The sequence below is a fragment of the Podarcis raffonei genome, chromosome 5 (assembly GCF_027172205.1).
Source record: "Podarcis raffonei isolate rPodRaf1 chromosome 5, rPodRaf1.pri, whole genome shotgun sequence".
NCBI classification, from domain to species: Eukaryota; Metazoa; Chordata; class Lepidosauria; order Squamata; family Lacertidae; genus Podarcis; species Podarcis raffonei.
The window spans coordinates 97,951,783-97,967,146 of record NC_070606.1 but is presented as its reverse complement, the minus strand read 5'-3'; the positions used below and the strand labels follow the sequence as shown (position 1 = coordinate 97,967,146).

At 48.2% G+C, this 15,364-nt stretch overlaps 1 protein-coding gene across 8 annotated transcripts in view; it reads left to right on the top strand.

Moving 5' to 3' along the window:
• Positions 1–15,364, top strand: part of ARMC9 (armadillo repeat containing 9) — a 104,670-nt gene that overhangs the window by 76,044 nt on the left and 13,262 nt on the right. For 7 of the 8 annotated variants that reach the window (XM_053390846.1, XM_053390845.1, XM_053390843.1 and 4 more), the window contains 2 exons: positions 5,944–6,116; positions 9,128–10,121. The exons of the other annotated variant lie outside the window; for it this stretch is intronic. In XM_053390846.1, the coding sequence (XP_053246821.1) occupies positions 5,944–6,116; positions 9,128–9,150 (196 nt within the window). In that variant the 3' untranslated portion in view covers positions 9,151–10,121. Of the gene's footprint in view, positions 1–5,943; positions 6,117–9,127; positions 10,122–15,364 lie in introns of those variants that run through there. 8 annotated transcript variants of the gene reach the window in all.

Genomic DNA, 15,364 nt, shown 5'->3' with positions numbered 1-15,364 from the left:
AAGGTTCCCCACCCCCTTTTTGCAAGGGGGCAAATGTGTTTCAGAAGGTGCCACATAAATCCAACCTGCGTGTATATAGTTCTGGTTGCGTCTCTGTATAGCATGACGTTCACTTTAGGAGGGCTATAAAAGTGTCAGGGTGTTCAAGCGTTGCCCAGAGAGGAGGTTGAGGTGGGAATTGACTTCCCTGAAGTTAGGCCTCTTCTGTTAAACAGCTGTTGTCTTGAAATGGTACAGATAAACTGCATCAGGAACAAAGAGAGCTGTGTGTGTTTGTGTGTGTCTTCATTCCCGGTTTGCAAGCCTCTTGGAAGCCACCTGTCTGGCTGCTGTTGCGAACAGAATGCTGAACTAGATAGATCCATAGTCCCTTCCTTGAGGAAGTCTATCATCAGCAGGTGTTAGCCATGGTAGAGAAATGGAACCTCCATGTTTAGTCGCAGTCTAACTCCCGAGTCCCACCTGCTGGAGTCAGAACCCCACGGGACGGCCATCACCCTTGTGATGCCTACTTATAAGATTCTTAGAAGCAACTGGCTGGCTGAAAAAAGAAGCAAGGCATTGGGCTAGATCAGGGTTGAGGAGCCAAGGGCCACATTCCCTTGTGGGCAACTTTCCAGGGGCCACATGCAAATGGTGCGTAGGGAAAGAGACAACAAGCAGGTGGGGGCAATGGGGGCAATTCACGCAAAAACTCAGGTTTTTGCACAAACACCCCTCTGTTCTCCAGGCATTTTAAAACACAATGCAGTTCAAGGGTACATTCCAGCTGACCAAAAGCACTTGAAAGAGGGCACGGATCAGGGCCACTGAGGTGGGTGCCCAGACAGAGAGGCCTGGAGAGCTGCTTTTGGCCCCTGGGGTCTGGTGAAGAGGGGATTTATTTATTTTACTTACCTTTCACTCTTCATTTTTGGCAGTTTCCAAGCAATTTCAGCAGGGCCTCCTTCTGGGTTCCTGTTCAGGCACAGCTTAGCATCAGCCCCAACTCTTTGTGTTGCCATCCACTGATGCCCTTTTGTGCAGCCGCAACCCACAAAAATGCTCACAGTGGCTAAGGGGAGGAAGTGGCAAGAAAATGTGTGGATGCTCTGAAAACGTGGTAGCTCCATAAATGAAGCTCCACGCTGGGCAAATAGTTTTCAGTCTTGCACGACAGCGGAGTTAACAGCTGCACAGGTTCTTGAGCAGGGAAGAAAGTGATCTGGAGAAACCATAAGAACAATGAACTATTTGTGCAGGGTTACTTGGATAGGGAAATCCTTGAAGAACACTCTTTCCCAAGACAGTAAGATACCCGAGTGGCTTGCCTTTGTCCCACAGTCACCTGTAGGAGATGAGTTCAGATAAAAGATAGATAGATAGATAGATAGATAGATAGATAGATAGATAGGGACTTCTTGATCCCACTGTGCCTTATGAGCAGAGATGGTAGATGTTCTCTTATGCTTTTATGTTCTGGTGCATCTTTAGATGTTTTTTTCTGTGGAGCCATGAGGATTACCTGCTTACACTTCGTAGAAATGAAGCTGATCATTCAACAAACTTTTACTCACTGTAGACCCACAGAGATTAATGGAACTAAGTTACTCCTGGCCATTAATTCCAGAGGGTCTACTCTGAGTAAAAGTTTGTTGAATACAGCCCTGAGGTTCTTGGGTCCCTGGCATGCTGTGTGATTCTCTGGTATGCTGCATTTGGATCCCAGCTAAGTAGTGGTGTGTCCGTCCCCCCTGTATATGCCATGCTATACCTGAATGATTCCCTGGTTGTAATATTAGAAGATAACTAAATGTTTCCTGGCGTGGGTGGGAAGGTGAGAGAACATTGTTCTACTTGCGTTTTATTCTCTCCCCCAACTATTTGTGGCTTATGAGTCACCGGAGCAGAATTTCTTTTCTTTCGCTTGCGTGCCTTCAAGGTGGTTTCTCCCAAGAAAGCGAGAGAACACAGAGAGCCAGCAGATAAAGATTTATGTCTCTGTGGCGGATGTCTCACATGGCCCCCCTTCTTCTTCCTGCCAGAGTAGCACCTAGCCGCCGTCATATCGCGGAAGCCCTGCTCATTCCCACCGCCGGCTCGACTGATTTGCCCTCAGGTTGTGGTTGGGTCACGATGTTGCGGTTGGTTAATGTTGACTTGCTTCACATACGGAGATTGAGGGAGATTCTGCGATGGCCTTGTCAGGTGCTTCATATCTGGATGTGATTTGAGGCACCGGTTTGTGTATCCCCAATAAAACCCATTTTCCCTGAAGGCAAATTCCACGGAGCGTATGTCACATGCATTCCTTGTGTGAGGCTCAAAGATTCAGCGCCTGGCACCTGCCGTTGGAGGGCACCAGGCAGGCCGGGGACGACCAGAGCAGGCAGCACTCGTCAAGGCAGACCAAGACGTAGCGGTCAGAGTGTCAGACTAGCCCCTGGGAGAGACCAGGGTTCAAATCCCTGCTCGGCTGCGAAGCTCGTTGGGTTACCTTGGGCAAATGGCTCCCTCTTTCTCTGCCTAATCATCTTTGCAGGGTTGTTGTGGGGGTAAAATGGGGGAAAGGGAGTACAGTGTCTTGAGCTCCTCGGAGGAAAGGTGTAATAAATAAATAAGACAGCCCCCTGTATTCTCCCTCTACTTTGTGAGTTTTGAAATAAAAAAATTAAGGTCTTATATATATAATAAATGTACCAAGCAAACACGTACATAAACACGTACATAAACCACATGTCTGAAGCAGCACAGGACGGCAGTCCTGGAGCCATTTTGGCTCCCAAACTGATCAAATGTTTTCTCTGCAAGGTCAAAGGGAAATGGAAAAGCCTCCCCATTGTCTTTTCGTTCACAAATCCTGTCTTAAGGGTATGTCTGTGTATGAATAGGGTGAGCCTGTGACCTGGCTCAGGAACTAAGTATTTATCATTACAAAAGACTGGCCAGGCTCCCCAGGGTATCCAATGAAGTAAGCATTAACAGGTAACCTGCCAGGCAGGAGGTAAACAACGCACTCAGATTTCTGTTGTAGACCGCCCTTTCTGTGATGTAGGTATGATGTTTCTGGAGGGTGGTCTTGAACTACGCCCCTTCTGTGATGTAGGTATGATGTTTCTAGGGGTAGTCTTAGACTCCAAGGTGGGCAATTTAAAATGTCTATATAAGGGTGGACACACCTGGGTTCTGGGTTCCTCCTCCTTTCCTGCGTGAGAGGGGAGTACCCTGTTGCAACAGATCAATACAGATCAGGCTTACTAGCTGCTTTGCTTCTCAATATTCTCTGGTTGGCCTCTGTTATTTTCTCTTGACTGATGGAGAACCTGCAACGGACTCTATAAGGGCTCTTGTGCCCCCCCTAAGGGAATTAGGGCAGATTTTCATTTATTACAGTTTGAAGAAAGGAGAGAGGGAAGAGCCACAAGGGCTCGCTGATGGAGCACGTTTTGGCCAGACCAGACGTGACGCAGGATGTCTGAGCAGGTTGTTCTCTGAGCTTAAAAGGAACCACGAAGGCCCCTGAATGGAATTTGGGCTGGGGGCAGAACGAGCCGGCTGGCTGGCTGGCTTGAAACCCTTTCCCCCTTGTGCCATTTCCACCAGCAACTCCCCCCACCCCCCAAGCTGCTAGAGGCAGTTCCCAAAATATAGACCCAGGGAATTTAGATGTACTAAGGCTGCTGCATGGCTGATGCTCCCATGAGTTGGGCAAAAGGCCTATCTCATCTCAAACTGAAATTTGAATAGGAGCTGTAAGTTCTTTAGCAAGTGTCCATGTCTGTATACATTCCAGATGTCATCGATAATACCTGTCAGATACCAGTAGATCATTGCACAAGAAGTGAGCATTGTGAATGTAGCGGGGAGGGGGGACCATGTGTTTAGAAATGGCCCACAAGCCATTACAGCCTGTTTTGCTAAACGAAACGTTTAGAATCCGCTCCATTTGGTTCTGGACCCCTCTGAGTTCAGTTTCTAACTATGAGGATTGAGATTCTACCAGATAATGATCTCTGTATTTTTATTATTTATTATTTTTGACCAGAGGCTTCCTGCTCGACTGGAAAAGGGGCTTGGCAAGATCTTCTGAAAAGATAAGAGAGAGGGCTGTAAAAAGAAGCAAGCAAACAGGGCTGCCGAAAGGCAGTTCAAACACTGGAGTTTTTACTGCCTTATTAGCAGGCCTGAGCCATCAATGGCAACAGTTTGCAAAAGCAAAGTCTCAAACAATGGGAGCAATCTGAGGAAATGGAGAAGCTGGGAGGTTGATAACTCTTATGGCCACCTCTCTGGCAGGTGGCTGTGGAGGAAGCTCTCCAAACTCATCCACATTCCTTTCAAGAGGGAAGAGTCCTGCTTTTTTCAACCCCCCCCCTTCCCCTCACAGTGACTTTCTTTGATGGGGCATCTGTGTTGGCCTGTTTGTGAGAGACCCTTTGAGGTCCCGTTTTAATTACTTCTCTATATTCCTGAGACATCTCAGGAATCTATCACTTTTTACTCCTTTCCTGCACCTGAGTTGCTCCTTGCCTGTTGGGTCACAACCTGGCTATTAAGAGGAAAATTAACCTGTGCAGTTTTTTTTGTTTGTTTTTTTTGCAGCGAAACCCCTGCATTTTTCAGCACCCCACAAACTGAGAAATCGATACGAAACACAGGGTCTGTACTTAACATTAAGTATGAATCCCAAAATTTGGAATCCCCTGCAAACTGTTGAAGTTGTTTTGCAGCGTTGGTTCGTAGTTAATGGGGCCGCTGTTAAGGCAGCCAGAGAACCCTCTTAACAATGGAGTGTTCTGTGCTTAGTTTTAAAAAACCAAACAAACCAAGAAGAGGGGAGGAAAGGCATGAGCCCTTTCTTTGCCCAGAAATCGGTTTTCCTAAGCCCAAGTCGCAGACAGGCAGTATTGTGTGTGTGTGTGTGTGTGTGTGTGTGTGTGTGTGTTCACTTTGTCCATGCCCAGAGGCAAGTTTTCACATGGCCAGAGGCTGCATGTAAACTCAGCCTGACTCTGAGCTTTTCCCAGCAGTTAAACTAGTTAAATTGTGGAACTCGCTTTTTCAGGAGGCATTGATGGCGACCAACTGAGATGACTTTAAAATAGAATTAGACAAATTCATGTAAGAGAGGGCTATCAATGGCTACTGGCCCTGATGGCCACATTTAGAGGCAGCCATGTTTCTGAATCCCAGTTGCTGGAAAGCACAGGAGGTGGGCAGAAGGCTCTTGTGCTTGGATCCTGCTTGCCGGTTCCTGCTTTCCGGTTTCCCACAGGAATCTGATTGGCCACTGTGAGAACAGGAGGAAGGACTAGATGGGACATTGGCCTGGTGCAGCCAGCTCCTCCTATTTCCTTATGAAAGGAAGTTCTGGGACTCAGCCCTGAGACAAATGGAAGACCCAGGCTTCCTTTCTGCAGCTTCTCCATAGCTATTAACACCTGCTGTTATATGGTGCATCTACTGCTTTAAGTAGTGCAAGAGGACAGGTCCCTGCCCTGAGGAGGTTACAAACTAGCACTGGACAGCCCCAGAGGAAGGTGGAGAATGTGCATTCACTTCAGTGGCTGTTTACTTAGGCAGCTGTTGTAGGGTCAGACTGAGGAAGGTTAAGCTAAAGTATTTAATGGGAAATGTGAATTTTGAGGAGGAATTTATGTGAGACGACTGCCTGAATAAATGGTATGAATGCTGTTCCTTGCCAACGTGTCAGCTGTTTAACAGGTACTTAACAATTTCGTTACAAGGGTCTGCCACATCAATTGATTCTAATCCGATACGTTTTCAAAATGTTGTAGGATTCAGAGTCTTTTGTTGCAGAATTCCAGACTCCTTGCAAACTTCTGCCTTGTCTTGTGGTGCTCAGTTGACTTCATTAATTCAGAAGATTAATATCCCATCTTTCTCCAAGTCGCAAAGGCTGCTCTGTCCCCTGTTTCTTAATTCCATTTCTCCCTCTTGCAGCGACTTCCTTCCTGGCCTCCCCAGCAAACCCAGGCTCCCTTGCTCCCCGGACTTCCCAAATGCCAGGCCTGGAAGGGGCAAAGTCCCAACCATCGCTCCCCAGTTCTCCCAGTCTGGGCCCCAGCAAACCAGCCGCCCCGGCTCTTCTGGATCCTCATCAAGGAGCAGGCAGAGTAAGAGCAAAATCGCCTTATTTTACATGGTCTGGGTTGGTTCAAGGAAACATCTTTGACCCTGTCTTTTGCCCCCTGAGGGAGGTGTATGTTTTTGGGACTCACCTTCTTTTTATGGTTGTTATTGTAAATTGTTTTTAATGCTTTGCTTTGCTGCTGTAACCTGCTCTGGGGTATTAGGGTGGATAACAGACAAATAATACCTCGTTGCTTGATGGCACACAGCCAGACGGGTTAAGAAAAGGATTGTGTTGGAGAAGTGTGCATGCTTCTCTGGGATAGCTCCTTCCAGGGGCTTTGGCGATAGCTGCACTGGTGCCAACTCTAGGGGCCCTGGGTGCCTGGGCACCCACACAAAAAAAATTGTGGGGGTTCGGACACAACTTCCAGTTTGGTACCGGAAGCTGCGTTGGAGGCCTGAGGAAATGTCCGAGGCCCTGCGAAATTGGAAGTTGTATCAGACGTCTGGCGAGGCCTTGGACGTGACCTCCAGGGACCCGCACAGAAGAAGAAGAAGAGTTTGGATTTGATATCCCGCTTTATCACTACCCGAAGGAGTCTCAAAGCGGCTAACATTCTCCTTTCCCTTCCTCCCCCACAACAAACACTCTGTGAGGTGAGTGGGGCTGAGAGACTTGTGTGACTGGCCCAAGGTCACCCAGCAGCTGCATGTGGACGAGCAGGGAAGCGAACCCGGTTCACCAGATTATGAGTCCACCACTCTGAACCACTACACCACACTGGCTTTCCACCACACAGCCTCAGAAGTGCTGCTGCGGCATGCCTACGCAACGTGACATCGTGACATCACGTTACGTCGCAGGCACCATTTAGCGGCACCATTGAGCACCCATAGCCTGGGGCCCATGTCAGCAACTTGAATAGCACCTGGCATCTTCCTTCGCCATGCAGCAGATGGAAGGACGGGAAAGAGGAGGGTTTTTTTTAGTGTTCTCATCCTCATCACGTCCACGAAATGAGAAGGTTAGCACAGCTGGTACTAGGAATGAGAAGCTGCTTTCCAGGCAGGTTCGATGCTTTTTCCTTCTGGCCTCACGCTCTGTCAAGCACTCCTTGCTGCCTCCCTGCAGCCCCCCGCCCCTGCCCGCCATCCTCTGTTTACTCCTGTTGCCTCTGCATTCTGTTTCCTGCGATAGGAGCTCTGTCCAGCCTGGATCAAGAGGGCTCTGCGATCACACACAGGAGTCCTCCTGCTCTTCCTGCTTCGCTCCTGCTGCTGGCTCATTGTCACGCTGAAAAGGAAGCGTGACTGAAATGCGGAAAGTGCAGACTGGCCAAGAAAGCGGTCCCTGAAGCCCCCGTGCTCCCCGCTTTCCAGGGAAAGTGGAACTGAACTTCTGGGCACATGAGTGGAATAGAAGCCCCAGTCCTCCATACAGTGTCAACTTGAGAGTTTGTGGCACTCTCATAATGCAAACCCACATCATTATAGCTTTTTTTAAAAGCTCTGAGGCTTACAAGAAATGTTTTCTGATAGTAGCTGGAGTTTCTTCCTTCCCCCTTCCTTTGCCTGTTAGTGGCATGACTTGGTTTTTGTGGTTGCCCTTCCTAGTTTGGGCCACCATCTCCATTGTCTTAAAGACAACACATTTCTAACCCTTCCATACATTTTAAGCAGTAAGATTTCTTACCTGACGAAGCAAGTCTTGTGCTGGTCAAAGGAGAAAGGCCTGAGCGCAGTTTCCTCAAACCTTTTTGGCTTGCTAGCCCTAAAGAGGGAAATTTCGCTCCAGGATACAAATTGGATCAGGTGGAAGTGGCCCAGGGATCTCATGGGGCGTTGTGTGGTGTAGTGGTTCAGAGCGGTGGACTCGTAATCTGGTGAACGGGGTTCGCTTCCCCGCTCCTCCACATGCAGCTGCTGGGTGACCTTGGGCCAGTCACACTTCTCTGAAGTCTCTCAGCCCCACTCACCTCACAGAGTGTTTGTTGTGGGGGAGGAAGGGAAAGGAGGTTGTGAGCCACTTTGAGACTCCTTCGGGTAGTGATAAAGCGGGATATCAAATCCAAACTCCTCCTCCTCTTCTTCTTTGAAGGCAGCCTTACTCCAATGAATGAATGAATGAACTTTATTACGGTCACAGATCAGGATTAAGAAAAGCATATAGATAAAATAGCAGTTGGGATTTTTGACCGATAATTGTTAGGGCAAATGAGGACAAGGAAACAGGCATAAAACATCCGAATAAAATACAAGATTAAACACAGATAATGGATAGATAAAAAAACTAATAATTAAAACAGATAAGAGCTAAAAACCAACAAAGTTAAAACAGCTGTAAGAGCATAAGAACTAAAAGACTTGCAGATAAAACAACTATAAGAGGCTGCAGAGCCTTACTCCAAATTTTTGCCTGGTTTTAAAAAATAAGCAGCTCCTGTAGTCATCCTTCATCTGCTGAAGGCTTCACGGACATTGATTAATTCTCAAATTGAGGAGGGCACAGCCCCATTTTGAAGGCAGGAAACTGAGCAAACAATGCAAAGGGGCGAATTTGTTTTGGGGGAGGGGGGGAGGTCCCAGTCTTGAGACATCAAGGAGCCAGGCAGGGCGGGGGCGGGGGCTATGAAGTGGAGGAAGGGCAGAGAAGCCTCAAGACTGCTGCTGCTGCTGTTGAGGCTCACATGCACAGAGGCAAACTTGGGAAGCAGTTTGCAACCCTGCTGCTTCCAGAGAGTTTGCCATAGTGATGGGCAAAGATGTGTTCTTAAGTATGCAGCCCTTCCCTTTGAGCATCCAGGATGTCCTTAGCTGGTGAAGAGACTAAGCCATGAATGAGGAAGCAGTAACGTGTAATAAGTAATTAACAAAGTGACTGTGACTCTGTCTTACAGTAAACGGTTCACATCCTCTGGCACCACAGACTCCCTGTTAATCCCCTAGAGGACGTGGCCGTTGTGGGCATAGCCTCACCCCCAATGCTGAGGCGCTCAGTCCTGAATTCTGCTTTAGCTGATAGCTTCCCTCCCTCCCTCTCTCTCCTCTGCAGGCAGCCAGTCTTCCAGGAAGTGAGGACAGATCCTTTCCTCAGGAATCACCTGTCTGAGCGAGCGCTTAAGGACAGACTCGACCAGCTTCCTGTAACAGGGATCCTCGCTTCTGCAGCAGCCGACGGAGCCAAGAGGGAGGTTATTAGCACAAGGGCCGTGGATGCACTGAGATTCAGCCGCTATCTGATGGGATGCACCTTACCTTGGACCTTGGCCAAAGGATTCTGCCTGGAGGAACGTTTTATTCTTTGGACATCTCTGCTTCCAGGCACAAATGCACAGTCCAGGAGTCCCTTGCTTTTTGCCAAAAAAACACAGACTGAAAGCCCACCCCGGCGTCCTGAGGGACTTGAGCTTACAGCAAGTAGCCGGTTTGCTACTGTTGGCATCCTTGGTAGAGACCCTGCAGTCTTACGTCAGTCGTGCATTTACCCAGCCTCCTGCCCTCATAGCTTTCTTTGCATCCGTCTGCCTGTGACGCAGATCCACCTTCAGCCTTTCTCATGATTTTATTTGGGTTTATTGCTTTCCATTCAAACGAATCCCAGCTTACAAACAATAAATGACAAAAACATAAAGGACATCACAGCGCACATCATATAATACCATTAACAAATCGGCGAAGCCATTACTATCCATAAAACACCATTAGCAAAACAGCAACTACAGTGAGGGGGGGGAAAGTATTTGATCCCCTGCTAAGTCAGCCTCGAAATCTTACTGACTTAGAGAGGATCTGCAAAGAGGAGTGGGACAAAATACCTCCCGAGATGTGTGCAAACCCGGTGGCCACCTACAAGAAACGTCTGACCTCTGTAATTGCCAACAAGGGTTTTGCCACCAAGTACTAAGTCATCTTTTGCAAAGGGATCAGATACTTATTTCACTCATTATAATGCACACCAATCTCTGACTTTTGTCTTCTGGGTTTCTGGGGTTTTTCCTGTTGTTATTCTGTCTCTCGCAGCTACAATAAACCTACCATTAAAATTATGGACTTGTCATTTCTTCGTCAGAGGGCAAACGGGCAAATTTAGCAGGGGATCAAATACTTTCCCCCCCTCACTGTAAAAAAATAAGTTAAGCATCACAGTTACAGCATGTGTCATGTTGTACGATAAACAAATAAAAAAGGCATTTATAATCTGGAAAGCTATTAACAAAATAGCAACTAAAAAAATAAGCCAAACGCTATTAAGTTCACGCACACAAACTTCTCTCGCCCTTCCCAAGCCCTCATAATCTTTCAGTATGTTCAGTTCATTAAAAGACATGTGCAGCTGCATTGGATGGGAGGACCCTGGTCTAATAGAAAGATCTGCAACAGAGCTGTACTTTAAATTATTATTAGTCTCTACCCCTAAATCAAAACCAGAGACTGTTTCGAATGATCTTGCATGAAACTGTAGGGCAACTACAATTCCTACCAGCCCCAGCCAGGGCAGCCCAGAACCAAGGGCAGATTTTGGACTGTGATTGGTGCCCACACGCTGCGCTGAGCCAAGCAGGAGTTGTGAGCAAGGCCTTTGGGAAGGTGGCGTGAGGGTCTGACAGGGTCCTTGAGTCCTCGCACTTCTTCCCCAAAGCCAGGCACCCGTTTTTGGGAAGGCAGGTTGAGGACGGGTAGGGGACAAATTTTGGCCTTGCACACGGCAGCATGGTACCCAAGTCAGCCACTGCCAGAACATTGGGAGGGCTGAGGATAGGGAAGGCTGCTGGGCAGCCTCCACTAGTGGAGAGAGAATCATAGAATAGAAGCATAGAGTTGGAAGAGACCACAAGGGCCATCGAGTCCAACCCCCTGCCAAGCAGGAGCTGACCTGACTCGCCTTTTAACTGCCAATTGACATATGATTGGCCTGTTCCTGACACCTGGAGTTTGGCTGATCCATCTGGCGAGGCGGGAGAGGGGTGTAAAGGAGTGTAAAGACTGAGTGGGGGTGGGAGAGAGAGAGAGCAGGTAAGCAAGCTAATGCTTGCATTTTGGGCAAGGGAGGAAAGTTGAGTAGGGAAGGAGAAATGTGATGGGGTGGCTGTTGTTAATCCAGAGATATTAGAAATAGTCCCTGGAGCATCTTGAAAGCAAGGCACCGCTTTGTGCAGCCTTCAGAAGTCTCCTCCACCCTTGCCCTTCCATCCCTTTGTAGTCCTCTTCCTGTTTTTAAAAACCCCTCTGATGACTCACGTGCTTGCCCATCCATGAGTGGGCTGTAGACCTGCGTTTCCTCCTCACAAGGAGAAGCCAGGAAGCCCACAGATGCTGCCAGGATCACTTTGCCCCTGGCACACGACCTCTGAAGGCCGGATCTTTGATCCACGCTGTCCCTGGCCCCCTCACTCCCTTTCCCTTCTCCTCATACAGAGAGCAGATCCGTCTCCCTGGGGAATTTCAGGATGTTCTGAAACCAGAAGTTGTGATTCTCTTCCGAGGTTGGGAGAACAGATGGGGCTCTTTTGCCAGGTCTACCCTTTCCATGAGGCCATGGGGGAAAAATACAGGTTGAGGTGCCTTTTAGGGAGCAGCAAATGGACTGTTATTTCACTTTCCTTTATATTTTACACACAACGTGGATAAACATATTAATATTGTAGATTCAGGTAGGTAGCTGTGTTGGTCTGACGCAGCCAAAATAAATAAAAAAATCGAAAAGCTTGTAAAGAGGTCTAGGTGGCTGTGAGAATTCAACGTGTCTGAGGGAAATACATCTAAAGGAGGTTTTTAATGTTTGATTATCTTTTTGTATATGCTGGAAGCTGCCCAGGACAGCTGGGGCAACCCAGTCAGATGGGCAGGGTACAAATAAAATTATTATTATTATTATTATTATTATTATTATTATTAACCCTACGTGGACTGGGGCACAGTGGAGGCTAAAACCAGATTAGCCAGTTGAGAGCTGGAAAAAACAGTAAAACACATAAATATTGGGATTGCTGGAATGGGAGTCTTCGTTGCCACCAGCCCAGTTCCCCTTCTGCTGCTTCCCTGATCATCTAGCTCGGCCTTCCCCCAACCTGCTGCCCTCCAGCCCCTTTGCCCCAGCCAGGTCTAGCCCTAATGAGCAGCTTTGGAGGATTTGAAAGCTTTTTGGTTGACCTAATACAGCAGTCGCGAAATTAAAAGACGCCTGCTTCTTGGGAGAAAAGCAGTGACAAACCTAGACAGCATCTTAAAAAGCAGAGACATCGCATTGCCAATAAAGGTCCGTATAGTTAAAGCTATAGTTTTCCCAGTAGTGATGTATGGAAGTGAGAGCTGGACCATAAAGAAGGCTGATCGCCGAAGAACTGATGCTTTTGAATTCTGGTGCTGGAGGAGACTCTTGGGAGTCCCATGAACTGCAAGAAGATCAAACCTCTTCATTCTGAAGGAAACCAGCCCTGAGTGCTCACTGGAAGGACAGATCCTGAAGCTGAGCTCCAAGACTTTGGCCACCTCATGAGAAGAGAAGACTCCCTGGAAAAGACCCTGATGTTGGGAAAGATGGAGGGCACAAGGAGAAGGGGACGACAGAGGACGAGATGGTTGGACAGTGTTCTCGAAGCTACCAGCATGAGTTTGACCAAACTGTTGGAGGCAGTGGAAGACAGGAGTGCCTGGCATGCTCTGGTCCAGGGGGTCACAAAGAGTCGGACATGACTAAACAACTAAACAACAACAACAACAATAAAGGAATTGGCCCCCAAAGAACTCTGGAGCCCCTTGTGCCATCCAAGGCAGGAGCTGTTGGGAACAGGGAACAGCTAAGATAACGGCGGATGGCACAAGCACCCGGGTGTCGCTGCCCTGTGCCGACAGATGTGGCACGGCACAAGCTAGACTTTATCTGGGGCCTGGCAGGCGCTCTGACCTTGGCGGAGCCTGGGAGCTCCTGGGGAACAAACCTGTGCATTGTGGAGCTTCCCTTGGTGTGTTTCACTGGCTTTCAGCGTTGCTGTTCTCAATAGCAGGAAGCAGCACACTTCAGTGGTGATGAAAGGAGGACCCTCTCACTGCCAAATGCCTTTGCTGGCCTCTCTTCCTGCCTCTTCCTCCTCCCTTTGCAGCAACTTGTTGCCTGTCCCAGCTCATCTTTTTCCAGAGCGTTCATGATGAAAGGGTTTTCTTATTCCCAAGACATCCGTTCGTTCCCGGAGAATTTGCAGAGCTTAGGAGGTCAGCTGGCTTTAGGCTTTTAATAAGGTAAAGGGACCCCTGACCATTAGGTCTAGTCGTGGCCAACTCTGGGGTTGCGGCGCTCATCTCGCTTTACTGGCCGAGGGAGCCGGCGTACAGCTTCCAGGTCATGTGGCCAGCATGACTAAGCCGCTTCTGGCGAACCAGAGCAGTGCACGGAAACGCCATTTACCTTCCCGCCAGAGCGGTACCTATTTATCTACTTGCACTTTGATGTGCTTTCGAACTGCTAGGTTGGCAGGAGCAGGGACCGAGCAACGGGAGCTCACTCCGTCGCGGGGATTCGAACCGCCGACCTTCTGATCGGCAAGTCCTAGGCTCTGTGGTTTAACCCACAGCGCCACCCGTGTCCCTCTAGGCTTTTAATAGCCGCTTCTTATTTTTTTTAAAAAGGCAGGTATAGCTAATAATAATAATAATAATAATAATAATAATAATAATAATAATTTACTTATATGCCTCCCATCTGACTTGACTGCCCCAGCCACTCTGGGAGGCTTCCAACCCAAAATAGTAAAAAAAACACAATACAGCATCAAACACTAAAAACTTCCCTGTTTAATTAATGCCACAATAGCTCTTGGCCCAAAAACAGTTTGCATTGGTTGAGAGCACACTCTGGAGACTTTGGGCATCTCTGTAATACTTGCTTTTATTTACAAGCCGAGCATAGCTGTGCCAAGGTGCTTTTAGCCAGCTGCCCTGCTTTCCCTTTGCCCCTTTGCTCCTTCCTCCTTTAAACTCCCAGCACTGGAATGAATATGGCTAAAGAACGTGCTACCAGGTCGCTATAGGGTCTGGGGTTTCAGGTGTGGATGTGCTGCAAACCATGGGTAGGCAAGCTAAGGCCCGGGGGCCGGATCCAGCCCAATCGCCTTCTCAATCCGGGCTGCGGATGGTCCGGAAATCAGCATGTTTTTACATGAGTAGAATGTGTGCTTTTATTTAAAATGCATTTCTGGGTTATTTGTGGGGCAAAGGAATTCATTCATTTCCCCCCGCCTCAAAATATAGTCTGGCCCCCCCCACATGGTCTGAGGGACAGTGGACCGGCCCCCTGCTGAAAAAGTTTGCTTGACCCCTGCTGCAAACCCTCTTTTCCCATCGCAAAGTGATTTTCTGGGGAAAGAGTTGCTCACCAGTTGCTCTGATTTCCTTCTCTCCGTAAAGAAAGGAGAACTGGGGGGACGCTTGACAAGACTGCAACTTGTACTCTTGTGGGGAGCAGGTAGAGTTGGCACCCAACACTCTGGGCAAGCCCTTGGCAAACATGCTTCAAGATGCCCCAATGCTTACGCACTTGGGACCAACCCCACCCTCTGCCCCGAGACCTGCTGCCTTTGCCCTGAATGCCTTGTTGCAATTGTTCTGCTTTATAATCTCTAATATGTGTGTGTAAAGGGGGCGGGGAGAACTGGTTGGCTCCAGCGTAGGCTCTTTTTGCCAAGCAAGGAGGAAATGCATTAGTAGGCAATAAATTTCCACCGCTGGCGAGAAGGGAGTGTAGATTATTTTTCCTGTGACCATCTAGGAAGACAATAAATGGAGATCAGGTGTTTCCTCTCTCTGGCCGCGGAATGTGAATTTGCCTTTTGTCCTTCGAGAGATGCTGCTCATTTAGTGATCGAAAGTGACTCTAAGAGGCTGCCCTAAAGTTGAAATTAACCGGGGCAGGAAAGTCTATGGGGCTGCCCAGGTCCAAGCCAAAATTTTGCTGTCGAAGAACTCCCTCACCCCACCCAGGGCCCAAATAAAAGTGCATAGTAAAATTTCCAAAGATGGCTGGATTAAACCTCTCTGGGGTTAAACCAGCAGCAATATCAAATTGATTAAGTTGCTCTTTCCTGACACTGGAGGCACTTGGTGCGTAGAACACAGTGAACACAAAAAGGGGTAAAGAATAATAAGTTTATTAAAAAGTTCCAAAAAAGTGACAGAGCACTGCAGTTATCTTTTATGGCAGGGGTAGGCAACCTAAGACCCAGGGGCCGGATCCGGCCCAATCGCCTTTTCAATCCGGCCTGCGGACGGTCCGGGAATCAGCGTGTTTTTACATGAG